The following is a 13,524-nucleotide window of genomic DNA, read 5'->3' as shown; positions in this document are numbered from 1 at the left end:
TCTGTCTCTCACTCCCACACACACAGTGTCTCTCACAGACAACCCAGTGATCCACAAAACATTGTGACAGCATCATTCCACTCATGCTGACAGCTCTCTCTCTCTCACACACACACACTCTCACACACTCTCTCTCTCTCTCACACACACACACACACACACCAATTACTGTAGCTACTTGACAGTGGAACAGTGGGAAGTCTCTGTCAATCCATTATATATGTGCATGTAAATATGTGTGTGAGAGGTATGCACTAATCCCACTCCACAGTAACAATATGAGCAGGTTAGTATATACAGCACAGTTTCTGCGTGGCTGGTGGTGAGCTTTATAACCGTGTTATCCCATCTTAGATGCTCAATTGTGCTGTTGTTTGCTTTTGCCAATCATGTTTACACAGTGTTTTCATTACATTGGAAAATGAATTAACCCTTTGACATTTTTCAAACAGAAAAATTATCTTTTTTTTTATACGCTAACTGTCTTCCACTCTTTTTTACACTACAATGTGTCTAAAACCTGCAAATAAAATGCAACAGATTTATTTCCCAGATGTTTTTTTGGAGGGGGGGGGGGGGGGGGGTCTCAGTGGGTGTTTGTCCAGCGTGAAACAGGGTTTAATAGGGTTGTGGATCATCAGACATCTGGTCTGAGTATTGGTACACATACCAGAACTACACAGACTAAGTCTAGCATTCCATTGACACACAGTAGATCAATGTCTGCAGAAAACCTGACAACATTAAGGAGGAAATCTGTGAGCTTTGATGGCACCATCTGGAGGCAACAACACAAACACCTTGAAGGAGGTGACCCCAAAGATCTAAGATCAAAGTAGGCGCCTACGTCATCACTGAATATCTCTCTTCATATTTCTTATTCAGGCTTCTTTAGCAACGACAATGTAAAGACAACAATGATTTTTATCCCAAAATCAGTCACAAAGCTCCACATATCCCCAAATCCCAGCGTGGTTTATTGTTTCTCTGTAACAATAAAGGACGACAAGAAGTGGCTGTTTGAAAATTAATTATGCCAATTTGTTTTATCAGTGGACAAACAAACGGAAAGTAATCCGTCAAGAGCTTGTTTTTCCTCTCTGGGTAAAAATTCTCTCTCTAAGCTCGTAGCAGTTGCTTGACACGAGGAGCACAAATATACTGACTGCTTGGCTGCATCCCAAGTCCCACAGCAGCGCCATCTCAAATTCATGTCGGGCTGCACAACAACATGTCTTTTACAGCCTCAATAACAAAACACTCAATATGGAAAAGGTGTTTATGATTACCAGCCGGGCAACTGATGGTTTCCAAAATTCATTTAAAAACACATTCTGAGAATTAAAACTCAGAGCTCCTCAGTACTGCTCTCGTTTAGTGGACATTAGAGCCTCTGTTCTAAAACACAGCCAAGTTTTCGAAGAACTGGCAGCATGGTTCTACTATGCAGCTGGGCACGGTCTCTAAAATGAGCCCCGTGGTGTCTGATTAGGCCAGTTTGCCTCTCTTTCAGCTTCTACTTTGTAGTGTGATGCTGTTACTTCCAATCAGACTACCAGTGTTTGTTATGGAGAAACTCCCACAGATGCTTCACAGCAAATATAACACAAATAAATACAACATTTGGCCAGTTAGCCCCCCCCGGATGTGAGCAAATTTTACCCACTGACCTGGAAGCCAACTCGTTGCTTACTGTGAGCTATTAAGTGAGCTGACACTGCCCTCTGGTGGCTCAGTATTGCAAATGACAGCCTGATACAACATGCAAAAAACACAACAAGGCGCACTAACGTGTGTATAGTTCTGTGTGTGCGTACTAACCAAGTTGTAGCGACGTCTCGGTGTGGTAGTACCCGTCTTGTTGCTTCTTTTTCAACATAGAACACAGATCCACCCGCTCCACCGTCTGGTCGCCAAAAAATCTGCATGTTTAAGAGAGACAGACACACAATGAGGAAGTGTAGAGACAATATAACCACATGTATATACAATAATATATGTTTGAAGTTTTTATTACATGAAAAAACAAAGTACCTACTTGTTAGTATAGTTGGAGTAAAGGGCTGGATCCACACGTTTAATACCCTAACAAGAGGAAAATCCTGTTTATAATGATGTGTTTATGATTCCTTTTTCATACACAGACACACAATTAGATAATATATACACACATACAAAGAATGGAGGAAGACAGGCACGTCCTCTAGCAGGCGCCAGACAGGAAGAAGTGCCTTCAAGTGAGGTGAAAAATATGGATGCTGTCCTTCCTTAGTGTCTTCCCTCTTTGACCTGTGGTTATCTCTGCTTATCTGTCTCTTATTGTCACATTTATTTATATCTTTAGCTCCTTTCTATACCTTTAATACAAAAAAGATATTTCTGTCTGTTGTCTAAGTTAAAAAAAAGCTTATTTTTCCAGTTTGGGATTACGTAATACACGTTTTTTTTTTTGCATTTATGTTTTAGATGCATGTGTGTACCTGTGATCGTAGTTTTGATGCTCTGGATAACTTCATAATGGTGAGGTGGGGTTCAAACCCACGGCAGTCTCCTTGCAGCAGACCTTGCTCCTCAAAGCGTTTTCGCAACAACTCTGCAGCACAAAAGACACAGAATTTAAGTTTTATTTTGAGCCAATGTCACATATGGTGCGACATAAAAAGGACGTTAAATACCATAAAAACATGAAATATATCACATAAAACATCAAGAAAAAAAGGATTTCAACTGCAATATAACATATATTGCTTCCATTTAAACATCTTCACTGATTTTATATATATATATATATATATATATATATATATATATATATAAATTCTATAGTATTCTATAGTATTCCTTTAAAAATACATTTCCTTTTGATTAATAACTTTGCTTTACTCAGATCAGGGGTACAACAACAGACAGGCTTTCCACCTCTGCTTGGACTCAGTAAGTAAAATCATGTGAGGTTCAAATATAATTTCCAGTTTAATAGATTTTAAACAAAAACACCACCAGAGGACACAGACGGCTGCTCATATGGGTGGAAAAGAAAACATATTTAAACACTCAGATAAAGTCAGATAAGTGAACGAGGGCATAAACACAGAGAACACCCTGCAAGGTCAGATACACACAGACACCCCGACTGATGAGGTTTAGAGGGAGGTATTTTTAGAAGAGGAGCTCTACAGAGAGAGAAAGGTTAGTATATAATCAATAACAGCGGTGCAGAGTACAGACAAGATGACAAGAGAGTCTGACTTCCTGCCTTATCCTCTCTTCGCTGTCTGTTTCAGTCCATTTGTAATCGTCTGTTTTTTGCAGAATGGAGACCATTCTTAGTGAGTGTTAACTGTTACGATCCACACCAACCACCTCACTGACAATATCTACTTCACTGATGTCCTTCATTTCAAAACACAGATAAATATTTATATTTTTGTTCTAACAGAAAGATTACCTATGAGGCACAAAAAGTTTTACTGTTAATGTAATTTCTACTTTTTATGTATTTATGGAAAACACCTCCTTAAATTGTAAAGGTGCAAAATAATCAACATATTTCCCTTCGGCTGTTTGGCACTGACATTAATAATTACTTCTGAAGGCAAACGATAAAATACTGAAATTCAAACAAATTCTGTTTACAGACAAACTTAAAAACAGACAAAACAAAAGCTCTCTCAGATTTAATTATGCAGAAATGTAGCACTCGCAGCACTCAGAAAGATTAATTTACCCTGACATAAAATTCCTTTCGGGATTTACCTCAGCTCGACCATCACTAAAATCCCAAATGTAACATGTGCATGTACTGAGCGGTTAATACAATAAATCAGGAGCTAGGACAATCACAGCCAAGGAGGATCCAAAATGCTGCCCCACTTCATGTTCAGACACTTAAAAAACACACATACAACCATCTCTCCCAGATCTACACCTTGTGTACCAACCCTCTTATTTTGTATTGTGTAGTCTACTGTAAGAAATGATGGCATATTTCCAATGTAGCTGATGTGTCGGAGTGGAGATGGACAGCGTTAAGTAATTGGGAGCTCACTTTTTTGTTTATGTGTTGGTGTGGCAAGAGCAATAGAGCTGGAATCCTCTTAAAAAATGTTGATGCCAAAGGCACAACATAACAGCATGCATGCAAATGAAGCTGCACACACTCCCACACACTGATATAAGAACATGAATGCAACATCACAAATGAAGACAACTGAAGCACTGATTCACAATTTGCCTATAGGCTAAAAGTTGCTTTTTCTCCCCTTATTCAGGTCACTTTAGGACAAAAGTCAAGCTTAACCCTCAACTTTTGAATGAGAGAAAGTAAGACCTGTCACTTTATGAGTAACACACACCCAGAATGTACCCTACAATCTCCTGAAGCAGTCTAATCTGTGACCTCAACCCACACAACAGCAAGCATTCACACTACTGAAGCATTTAAACTTAATGTAATGTCATGAGAAAGACACTAAACCCTCATCAGGGCTCCTCAGCTGACCCCCTCTAGAGACATCCCTCCAGAGTGCAGTACTGTATCACATACACTAAAGATCTAAACAATATTTATACCAACAGAAGTGAGTGGCATAGTATGGCATAATAGTCACTGACCTGCAAGGCTGTCCAGTGTGTGTCTGTGTGGTCCTGAGGCCAGTCCAACAAACACCACCTCCTTCCTGAAATGACTGATCCCTGAGAAGGGCAGCACCAGACCCCGCCCACCCAGCAATTCAGCCAGTGATGTCTCGACCTGAGTGAGCACGGTCGCCGCTCTAAAAGGAAATGTACACATGAAACACACACACACAGAAATTCATGGCTTAATCCTCTCTCTCCATCCTTTCCTGTATTACATAATGAGAGAATGTAGTGATTACTGATGACACAAATCTTCTGTTTGATGTAGATTAATCTTCATCACATAACATGGCTCCTATATTATACAGTATGCACAGAGTTAGAGCTCACAGAGTTAGAGCACACAGTTTCCATCTTTTTAATCACTAAGCATAAGAAAATACATGTTCCTATTGCTCTGTGTTTATTTTAGTTTGTCTAAAAATATATATAACAACAATTGAAGATGCAATTTTTAAAAATACATTAAGACAAAAAATGTAAATTGGTAAAATCCCAAAAAAGGGCATATTAAAAATTAAAGCTGTAATCAGGGTTGAGTGGGCACTCAAACCGCTTGTGGTCAGCAAGGGGCACATTGAGATTGGACTGGACTGGACTCTATCTTGGTGATCCACATCAAACTGGGTCAATACAAGTCTTAACAAATTAAGGATCCTGTGTTTTTTACGGTTCGCCACAGCCCGTCATGGTGCCACAACTCCCATATGTTAATAAGAACCCCTTCATGAACACATTCATATACCAATGCCCACTAATAGTCACAGCGCCACCTAGAGAAACAGGAAGTCACAGGTGAGACCCAGTGATGCTAAAGGAAACTCTCTCATATGAGTATTATGATTTCTTATACAAAAACAGCTCAATGGCGCCATCTACAATTTTTTAACCAAACAGCCTCCAGACTAAGTTTTACCTACAGGTATGTTGCTTTACCCGAATTTCCCTGTGGGACCTTCCCAAAGGGATTAATAAAGTATATTCTATTTTAAGTGCAAATTTAAATGCTTACATGGTTGTGTTCAAATGTCACTGCCTATTAAACAATTAACCTTAAAAAGAATCACATCTTAATTTCATATTTTGTCTTTAAATGTATGATAGCATGTGCAAGAACTCACAGGTCAACTTGCTCCTGATTGGCGAGATGAGTGACTAAAAGCGTGATGTGAAGCGTTGGCACAGGGATCATGGCTTTGGCCAATCGGGGCTCCTGCTGCAGTATGGCCTCCTGGACCTCAGTCACAGCCGAGCTTATCTGTTATTAGACAAATTTACCTTCTGTAATTAGCAACAGTGATTAGAGTAACTAAGTGTCTCCAAACAGCACCTACAACATTTCAACTGGCTTAGTATGGATCAGAGAATTCAATACAGATCCTTGCTAATGAGGTTACACACGTACCTGAGTGTTAGTGATGGGAATGGAGACAAAGTAGTTCGGTCGTTGGCTTTCTTTCTTTTTCTTCTTCCTGTCTCCGTCCTCGTCGCTGTCCACTCGGCCTCCGCTTTCTCCTCTCTTCCTCTTTCTCTTTTTCTGGGTTAAATCTGGATTAGGAACTACAGAAGGCAAATAAGAATAACATTAAAAAACAGGAGATGAAAAACAGTAAGTCACACATGTTGAATGAATTAATAAACTTAAGAATGTACATACACCCCAGCTCTTTCCATGTAGTGGGGCTGGTCAAAGCAAATGGAAGCTCTGACATTAAATTGCTAGAAGTATCAGCCACTTTGAAATTTTTCTTCATCAGCTTTTTCTTGTCCCTCCTCATCTTCCTCTTTGTCATTCTCTCATTTGATCCTGCAGGAGCTGCTAAACAAAAACAAGCACACCGTTGATTTTTTTGGTGTTAAAACAGACACTGCTCAGAGTTCAGAGGGTTAAATTGTACTGACCTGACTTTTCAGGAGTTCTGGTGTCTGCAAGACACTTCTGGACCTCCATGCTGACTCCACCCAGCTGATGTGAAATTATTTTTGTCATTTCTTCAGGTGCTACCGTGTCCTCCTGTCCAATTAGACTTTCAATACCACCACCCTCATCTTCATCATTTAAGGAAACAGCAGTGGACTCTCTTCCATAGGTGATGGTTGCTGGCTGCATGTCGCACACTGATGGAGGATAGAAAATGGACTGTGCAACAGCCTGAAGGAGAGATGAATGACACCACAAGGTCAGAACCTTATCAATATCAGAGGTTTAGTAAAAACAGTCAACTGCTTGATTTATTACCTTGCCTCCAATCCAGTGCGCTGATGGCGTAAAGATAAGCGCGCTCAGTCTATGATAGCTGGTCGTGGTGGGTAAGGGATGCAGCGGTAGAAACGACAATGCATTCACGACATATATCCTCTTTAAATAAACACCTGTGGAACATTTGTACCTGAGGCTCAACAGGAAGCGGCCCAAAACCATGACACACAAGTGTGGGGAAACTTGAGCTAACGTACTAACTGACGTTAACAGCGGGACGTCAGCATCGAGGTATGTTTCAGCATTAAATAGAAACCGTTACCTGCGCGAAAACTCTGGAGACAAACTCTAAATTCTTGAAGTTTTAACACCTGTTGGAATGAATCAAACAGCCATGCTGCGAAACATTTGTTGAGCTACGCCGTTAGCTTGTTTAACTCTCTGACATCGTTGTGCTGTTAAATTAGCAAACTCGTCATCGTGCTAACTTGTTATCGTGGCGTTAGCACGGAAAACCTGCTTGTAATGAAATTTCAGGGGGAACATATAGATCTGGAAACAGCTATCAGCTCCAGGCGGTGCACGGACTTATAATAGAGTGCGAACCGGAAGCTGCCTGTTTGTAAACAATGACAAACTTCCGGTCAGATTTTTCAGCGCAAGGGTGCTTTCAAAATAAAAGCTTAACTTATTAAAACTCTTCAGGACAAAAGGAGTGGACAATTTTAGGGATATTAATTATGAATTGATAAATTGTTAACCCCAATTTTATTTTGACTACGCATAGCAATAAGCCCTTTCTAGTGTAATAAAGTGTTCTGAAATGTTTCGTTGTGGATGTAAATGATTGTTTTGTAAATGTTTAGTGATTTGTATAGATGGGAAAATCTATTGGTTATTATTATTGAAGTGTTTGACTATAAAAAACGCACACACCGATTCCATGGATGACATCAATATTTTTAGTTTATTTTAGAACATTAATTGGCCAATAATTATGACAAGTCAGTACCATCACGTACTATTCTTCCTGGAATGGGAATATAGAGGATGATAAAATGCTTCTACAATCATTAAATGGTCAGAATAAATCTCTCTTAATACTTTATTTTTGTTGTAGAAATTATTGTTTCATGATGTAAACTGAAATCATACCACCACCGACACTGTTGCCTCTAATTATCTGACCAATAGCTGCCCCTAAAGGAAGGAAGAAACCTTGAAAAACCTCTGCTTCCACTGTCTGTGGGAGAGGCCCTGACATTGTCATCACCAGAAATACCACCAGTCTCCTGACTTTCAGCAATCTCATCCTGGGTATTGACAGTGTTAGCTTTTTGGGTCATGTATTCTTTCAGTTTGTTTTGTATCTGTGAGACAGCGTCATCATTGTCTTTACATTTCAGTAAACCACTCTTTGCTTCATGATAGAAAACACTGACGTACAAGACAACATTGTCAGAAGCAGCAGATGTTCCCAAAGATGATACAGGCTTTGGTTGATGTGCGTGGTGCATCAGCACCAGGATGACAGGTTTATTATCTGTGGAGACCAGGAGAGAAGAAGAAGGTGTATAAGACAGCAATACTATTACATTATTAAAGCTGAATATAAAAACATACCTGTTGCATAAGTCAGGGCTTCTGCAGCATCTGTCCCAACACGTGAAGAGACTGGGCAGAAGATAATGTTGACTTGGTGATCTGGCAAATCTGGATTCCATTCAGTGATCCGAACCAGATCCTGAACTTGACTGCGCATGGAGTCCATCAGCTGTTTGTCGGCATTGAAGGTTTTACCACAGACAACCGGCTTGTAGATCACTGTGGCCACACAAACACAAACCATTTACACATTATTGTGGCAATTCATTGATACATTTAAAAAGTTCAATCAGTTAGTCTGCAGGATATTATACATTATATTTTTGTGTATTCACCTACCTTCATTATAGTACAGTGGAGCCGGCATGACACAATCTAAAAATTAAAAAAAAAGGAATTGTTTTAGATCAGGTAAATGATTTTTCTTTAAATGAGATTTAGATGATTTTGGTAAAAATCAATCATTTTTTAGGCCAACACAACCTTTAATTTCACTTTAGTATGATTCACTTCACTGAACTGAGGAGCCCAAACAATGTCAGTCAGATTGGCCTGTCACATGTGTATCAGTATGAGTTTACACTGTTGGCCAATTTGTTATGATCTAATTTCTTTTTAAATCCAGAAGAAGAAGTTGCTTGTAGTAGGCATTGCCTTTTTTGAGCTGCTCCAACTCAAAAAAAAAACAAAAAACAAAAAACAAAAAAAGCAGATGACCTGACAGATGTGCTAACTAGGCACCCAGAGCTGAACTAGGCACACTTTGCATGAAAAAAATGACTTGGAGTAAAGTTTGATTTACATTTCGGTGCGATTCTCTGTGCACAGTTGTCAGTTTGCCTTTTTATGCCCGTCATTGACCCCGCTGGTACAGCCAAGCCAGATTGATGCTGACCTGTGATATACAACAAAAAGATTCAAATATTAGAGCAATTTCAAACCAGCACAACAACAGTGAACACTTATTATTAATGTTATAAAATAAAACAGGTTACCTCTGCTCTGTTCTTCACATAGACGCCAATCTATGAGTTCATTGTGTGGTTTCGCCAAGTCCTGGCTGGCTGGAGGATTTCTAGCCGAACAAGCACCTGTTGGATATAAAAGCATAATGTTGCCACAGTTTGACAGTGTTATGTATTCAGTTTTGTTTTCTACATCAGCCAGGGCCACCTGCTGCAGACACAGTGGAGCATGCACATTTTGCATAATTTGGAAAAAAGCAGACTCTGTGGTAGTAATGGAAAGTTTAACACTAGCTTCATGAGGACGACTATATATTTATGTTTGTATATGATTTGCTTAGTGTCTTACTAAAGAAAGCTTCATTGATTTGTAGTCCTAGTAGTAAGATCATTATTATTATATATATTATATATTATTATTAGAGCTATAGAATGAATCAAACCTTGACCTCTGTCAGGTTGAGGCTCAGGCTGAGGCTTTCTGATGTCCTCCAGCAGACTAATATGAGCATCAAGGAAAGTCTGCACGTCATTCATTTGTTTCTTCATGTCCTTCAGGACATGGAGGTAGTCAACCAAGACCCCATTGTCAGTTAGAGCAGCTGGAAGAACAAATTGTGCAGGAACAGGATTTAAAATGTGTAAAAAAAAAACACAATATAAGTCAAATCTAACAGTGCTAACAAGTCAGTGCAGTACACACCTCTTAAAGAGTCATGTGGGATAAAACCCTGCAGTTCCTTGAGGAGTTTGTTTACTTGCTTCACATTAAAAAAAACAGAAAAAAAGAAAGTAAGTAATTTGAGATATCAGTCTTCTCAGCCATACACATCTGGTTCACTCACCTTTTGTGTATTATGACTGTTTATTGTAGCAAAGATCATCCTTCTATGCTTGAACATCTTAGGTCCAGGTAATAGCTCATTCAGGTCCTCTCGAGTCAAAGACCGGAGATCTGAGTCACTTTGAAGTCCTGCCCCTGAATTTGTTTGGTTGATTATAACAAGTTTGGTTAAGTTTGGTTCCTCTGTTGGACCCACAACAACAGTATCAGGTTTAGAACAGTCAGTTTGACAATTTGTGAAGACGTACTTTAAGGCATGACTACTTCTAGCCATGATTGTGCAATTTCAATAGAGGAGTACTTACAATACAGAACATTGGCTGCTTCCTTGCTGTATGACTGAATTTCCTTCAAAATACTCATGATGTCACCTGTAAGAGGACATGAGATTTATCAGCCTGTGCACTGTTTGTCATTGACAAAAAAAAAAAAACGTCCCACACAATGTTATTCCAAACCTGATGAACTACAAAAATCTTTCCATATGTTAAATATTACAGTGATCCTCACATATAAAACTGCATTTCTCAGCTTATATTAACACACTCACACACCTGAAAAAATGTCTAAAGCTCATTTTCACCAGAAGACAAATATTGAAAAAACATTAAATGTCATGTAATTAATACTTAAAGATAAAATATGTTTTCTTTTGCATTATAGAAACACACATTTTTTATCATAGATACTAGCTGCTCTGGACAATGTTTACCACCTTGCAGTCAGATTTATGACCGGTGATAACACATTACTGTGAGCTGTATGCAAAGGTGGAGCAGAGCATACGCCTAGTTTCTATCACGTACACCTCCAACAATGTTGTAGGAAAAAAAAAACAGAAATAAATGCACGTTTTATTCTTTTAGTTAATATTGTTAATGTAGAAGTACATTACAGTACACTGTCTAGTCACTTCTGAAAACAATATGTCGCGATACAGCGGCCACACCTACACCTGCAGTAAAAAAAACAAGAATAAAGAAGCAAAGATGACACTGACTTCCTGTTTGTTGTTATAACTATAAGCCCTGAAGAAGCTAAGTAAAGGTGGGTGTTGATCGCAAAAAGGCTTTAAATAAACCATTAATAAGCTGAATTACACGACACAAACTTGACTTACTTCATTAAATGTAACGTGGCAACAGTTAGCAGGTAGCTGTTAATACGTAAACACGTTTCTTCTCATATTTTCGGTCTTTCAGTACATAAATTGCCTACTTACCGTTTACAGTCAACAGAAAGTGAAACTTAAAGAAAGGATTTGTTTCCGGACTCGTGACAGAGGAGGTGCGGCGCGTCACTGTGGAAGCCCCGCCCACTGCCTATCAATTTTAGTTCGGAAACAGGATAAAACTAAATCCGCTGTTCAAGTCAATTGATTTTAGCTTTAGTTTATTTTTAGGTTGCAGATAACAACCTCAAATGGTTCAAAATGAAGGTTAAATAAAACACATTGCCAAAAATATGCATCACAAGAGCAATGAAAGACATTTTTATAGGAATAAACACACTTTCCTGTCATGTTTTGTCACCCTTTATGCCACCATCTTGCTGTTTATCATCAAGACTTATGTGCAAAGGCCTTTTCTACCTCCTGCATATAACAGTATTTCTGTTTAATATGAGGGGTTTCCATAATTGTACTTGTTTACTGTTTATTACATCTTTGCTTGGCAGCATTGAACATGTCTTTCTGTGCTTACATAAATGCATGAATGGGTTTACAGTGCTGGATTGACCCAGATTTCCCCGGTAGCTTTGGTTCACGCTGTCTGACCGTCATGCCGCTGCCTCTCAGAGCATGCAGTGTGTGTTATCACAGCATGTTCTCATAGCCCTGCAACACAGTCTAGACCAAGATTAAAGCAACGCTGCCTGCATGAGGGCGCACTCTGGTCATTTATGCAGCAAATCCAGCAGGGTGCAGCACTGAACCTGTGCTGCATCTTTTACTGCAGCATCTCTTAAATGTCAGCCACACAGTGTAAAACCTGTATATCTCACTTTATGTGACCAGCACCAAGGAGGTTCATCCTCTGTCAGAGTCATATTGTTATTATTAAAATGAGTTGCAGCCAAAACACTGCTGATCATTCCAACAACTAAAGAAAATGTTTCCGAGCTGTCGTTGCAGCTTTGTTATGGGACTTTCTTGACTCCACCCATGGAGGCGAGAAACAGCAAAGACCACAACCAACAGGTCCTCACATGTGATGTTGATCATCAGCATTGACAAAGCAACACAAATCTGATACTTAAAATGTCCATAAACACTTCTTTAGACATTTGCATGTCCTCCTAAGGTCCCAATTTGTGAGATTTCACATTGTAAAAAATCATTCTGTAAAACTCCACTAAAAACAGTGACAATCATATTACAGGTAAAATGGTTATATTTTATTTTTTAAAACATTACGTTTAGGCCTGTAAGGTTTAAATGTTAGTAAACTTTTAAGTAAGATTTGATGAAAAAACACCTTTACAGGTAACACTGTTGTTTATTTTTCTATGAGATTCAATGTACTAAAAACAAGCAAGCAAAAAAACACTTGATGCATGTAAATCTTAATGACAGAATGAGCCTAATTCAGTATTTATGTTACAAGCTAAACATTTAAATACATTGTTTTTGTAAAGTTTGATCATTTTGAAAGTTTTTTTTACAAATTTTCTTTAGCAACCACAGTTGCCACGTTTGCTACTGTTAAAAACAACCACTTTATTTCTATTCATTTTTTTACAGTGTACAGTACTCCTACCATTAGAATAGAATAGAATAGAATAGAACAGGTACAGAGATGAGGAGTTGTACAGTCTTACAGCATGAGGCAGGAAAGATTTCCTGTAGCGTTCTGTGTGACAACGAAGCTGTCTGAGCCTTTTGGAAAAGGCGCCCCGTTGTCTGTTCAGTACAGGGAGGAGAGGGTGGTCGGGGTTATCCATGATGGATCACAGTTTGTTCAGTGTCCTCCTCTCCACCACTGCTTCAAAGGTCTCTTGTCTGCAGCCAATGACAGAGCCGGCCTTTCTGATCAGTTTGTTCAAGCAAAACAAGGAAACACAGTTTATGAGGCAATATTTTCAGCTTCAATGATTTCCTGTCTACTTGACCACCACATAAAAAATGCACTGTATTCATACAACCACAGGAGGGCACTGAATACATAAACAGCAATCACCTTGAAAATTCACCCACTATTGATGTTTTTTTTTTTCTGGTGACACATGGCAGGCTGAAGTTTAAACAAGGTGAGAGGAACAGAGCCATC

General features: G+C 39.0%; 2 protein-coding genes across 8 annotated transcripts in view; both read right to left on the bottom strand.

Annotated features, from left to right (window-relative positions):
* akap7 (A-kinase anchoring protein 7) overlaps positions 1-7,432 on the bottom strand; it is a 34,226-nt gene extending 26,794 nt beyond the window's left edge. For 2 of the 5 annotated variants that reach the window (XM_028397727.1, XM_028397729.1), the window contains exons 1-9: positions 6,881-7,432; positions 6,544-6,793; positions 6,299-6,460; positions 6,047-6,201; positions 5,763-5,899; positions 4,615-4,775; positions 2,481-2,593; positions 2,039-2,085; positions 1,822-1,922 (exon numbers count right to left, since the gene is read on the bottom strand). In XM_028397727.1, the coding sequence (XP_028253528.1) occupies positions 1,822-1,922; positions 2,039-2,085; positions 2,481-2,593; positions 4,615-4,775; positions 5,763-5,899; positions 6,047-6,201; positions 6,299-6,460; positions 6,544-6,793; positions 6,881-7,063 (1,309 nt within the window). In that variant the 5' untranslated portion in view covers positions 7,064-7,432. The remainder of the gene's footprint in view (positions 1-1,821; positions 1,923-2,038; positions 2,086-2,480; positions 2,594-4,614; positions 4,776-5,762; positions 5,900-6,046; positions 6,202-6,298; positions 6,461-6,543; positions 6,794-6,880) is intronic. The other 3 variants (XM_028397730.1, XM_028397728.1, XM_028397731.1) reach the window with 3 other exon arrangements.
* A 348-nt stretch (positions 7,433-7,780) lies between these two features.
* Positions 7,781-11,491, bottom strand: LOC114428701 (uncharacterized). 3 transcript variants are annotated; one of them, XM_028397339.1, is made up of 10 exons: positions 11,376-11,491; positions 10,561-10,626; positions 10,255-10,390; positions 10,115-10,179; positions 9,855-10,013; positions 9,442-9,537; positions 9,249-9,341; positions 8,786-8,821; positions 8,465-8,665; positions 7,781-8,384 (listed from the first exon to the last, which is right to left on the bottom strand). In XM_028397339.1, exons 2-10 carry the CDS (start codon positions 10,616-10,618, stop codon positions 8,017-8,019), a joined length of 1,212 nt encoding a protein of 403 aa, XP_028253140.1. In that variant the 5' UTR covers positions 10,619-10,626; positions 11,376-11,491; the 3' UTR covers positions 7,781-8,016. The 3 variants fall into 3 exon arrangements, with proteins under 3 accessions (XP_028253140.1, XP_028253141.1, XP_028253142.1); XM_028397340.1 differs by having other exon boundaries at positions 9,861-10,013; XM_028397341.1 differs by having other exon boundaries at positions 10,115-10,172; positions 10,257-10,390.
* Between the last annotated feature and the right edge of the window lie 2,033 nt (positions 11,492-13,524).

The sequence above is a fragment of the Parambassis ranga genome, chromosome 24 (assembly GCF_900634625.1).
Source record: "Parambassis ranga chromosome 24, fParRan2.1, whole genome shotgun sequence".
In the NCBI taxonomy this organism is placed as follows: Eukaryota; Metazoa; Chordata; class Actinopteri; family Ambassidae; genus Parambassis; species Parambassis ranga.
The sequence above is the reverse complement of the archived record's forward strand: the minus strand, read 5'-3'. Positions and strand labels throughout refer to the sequence as shown.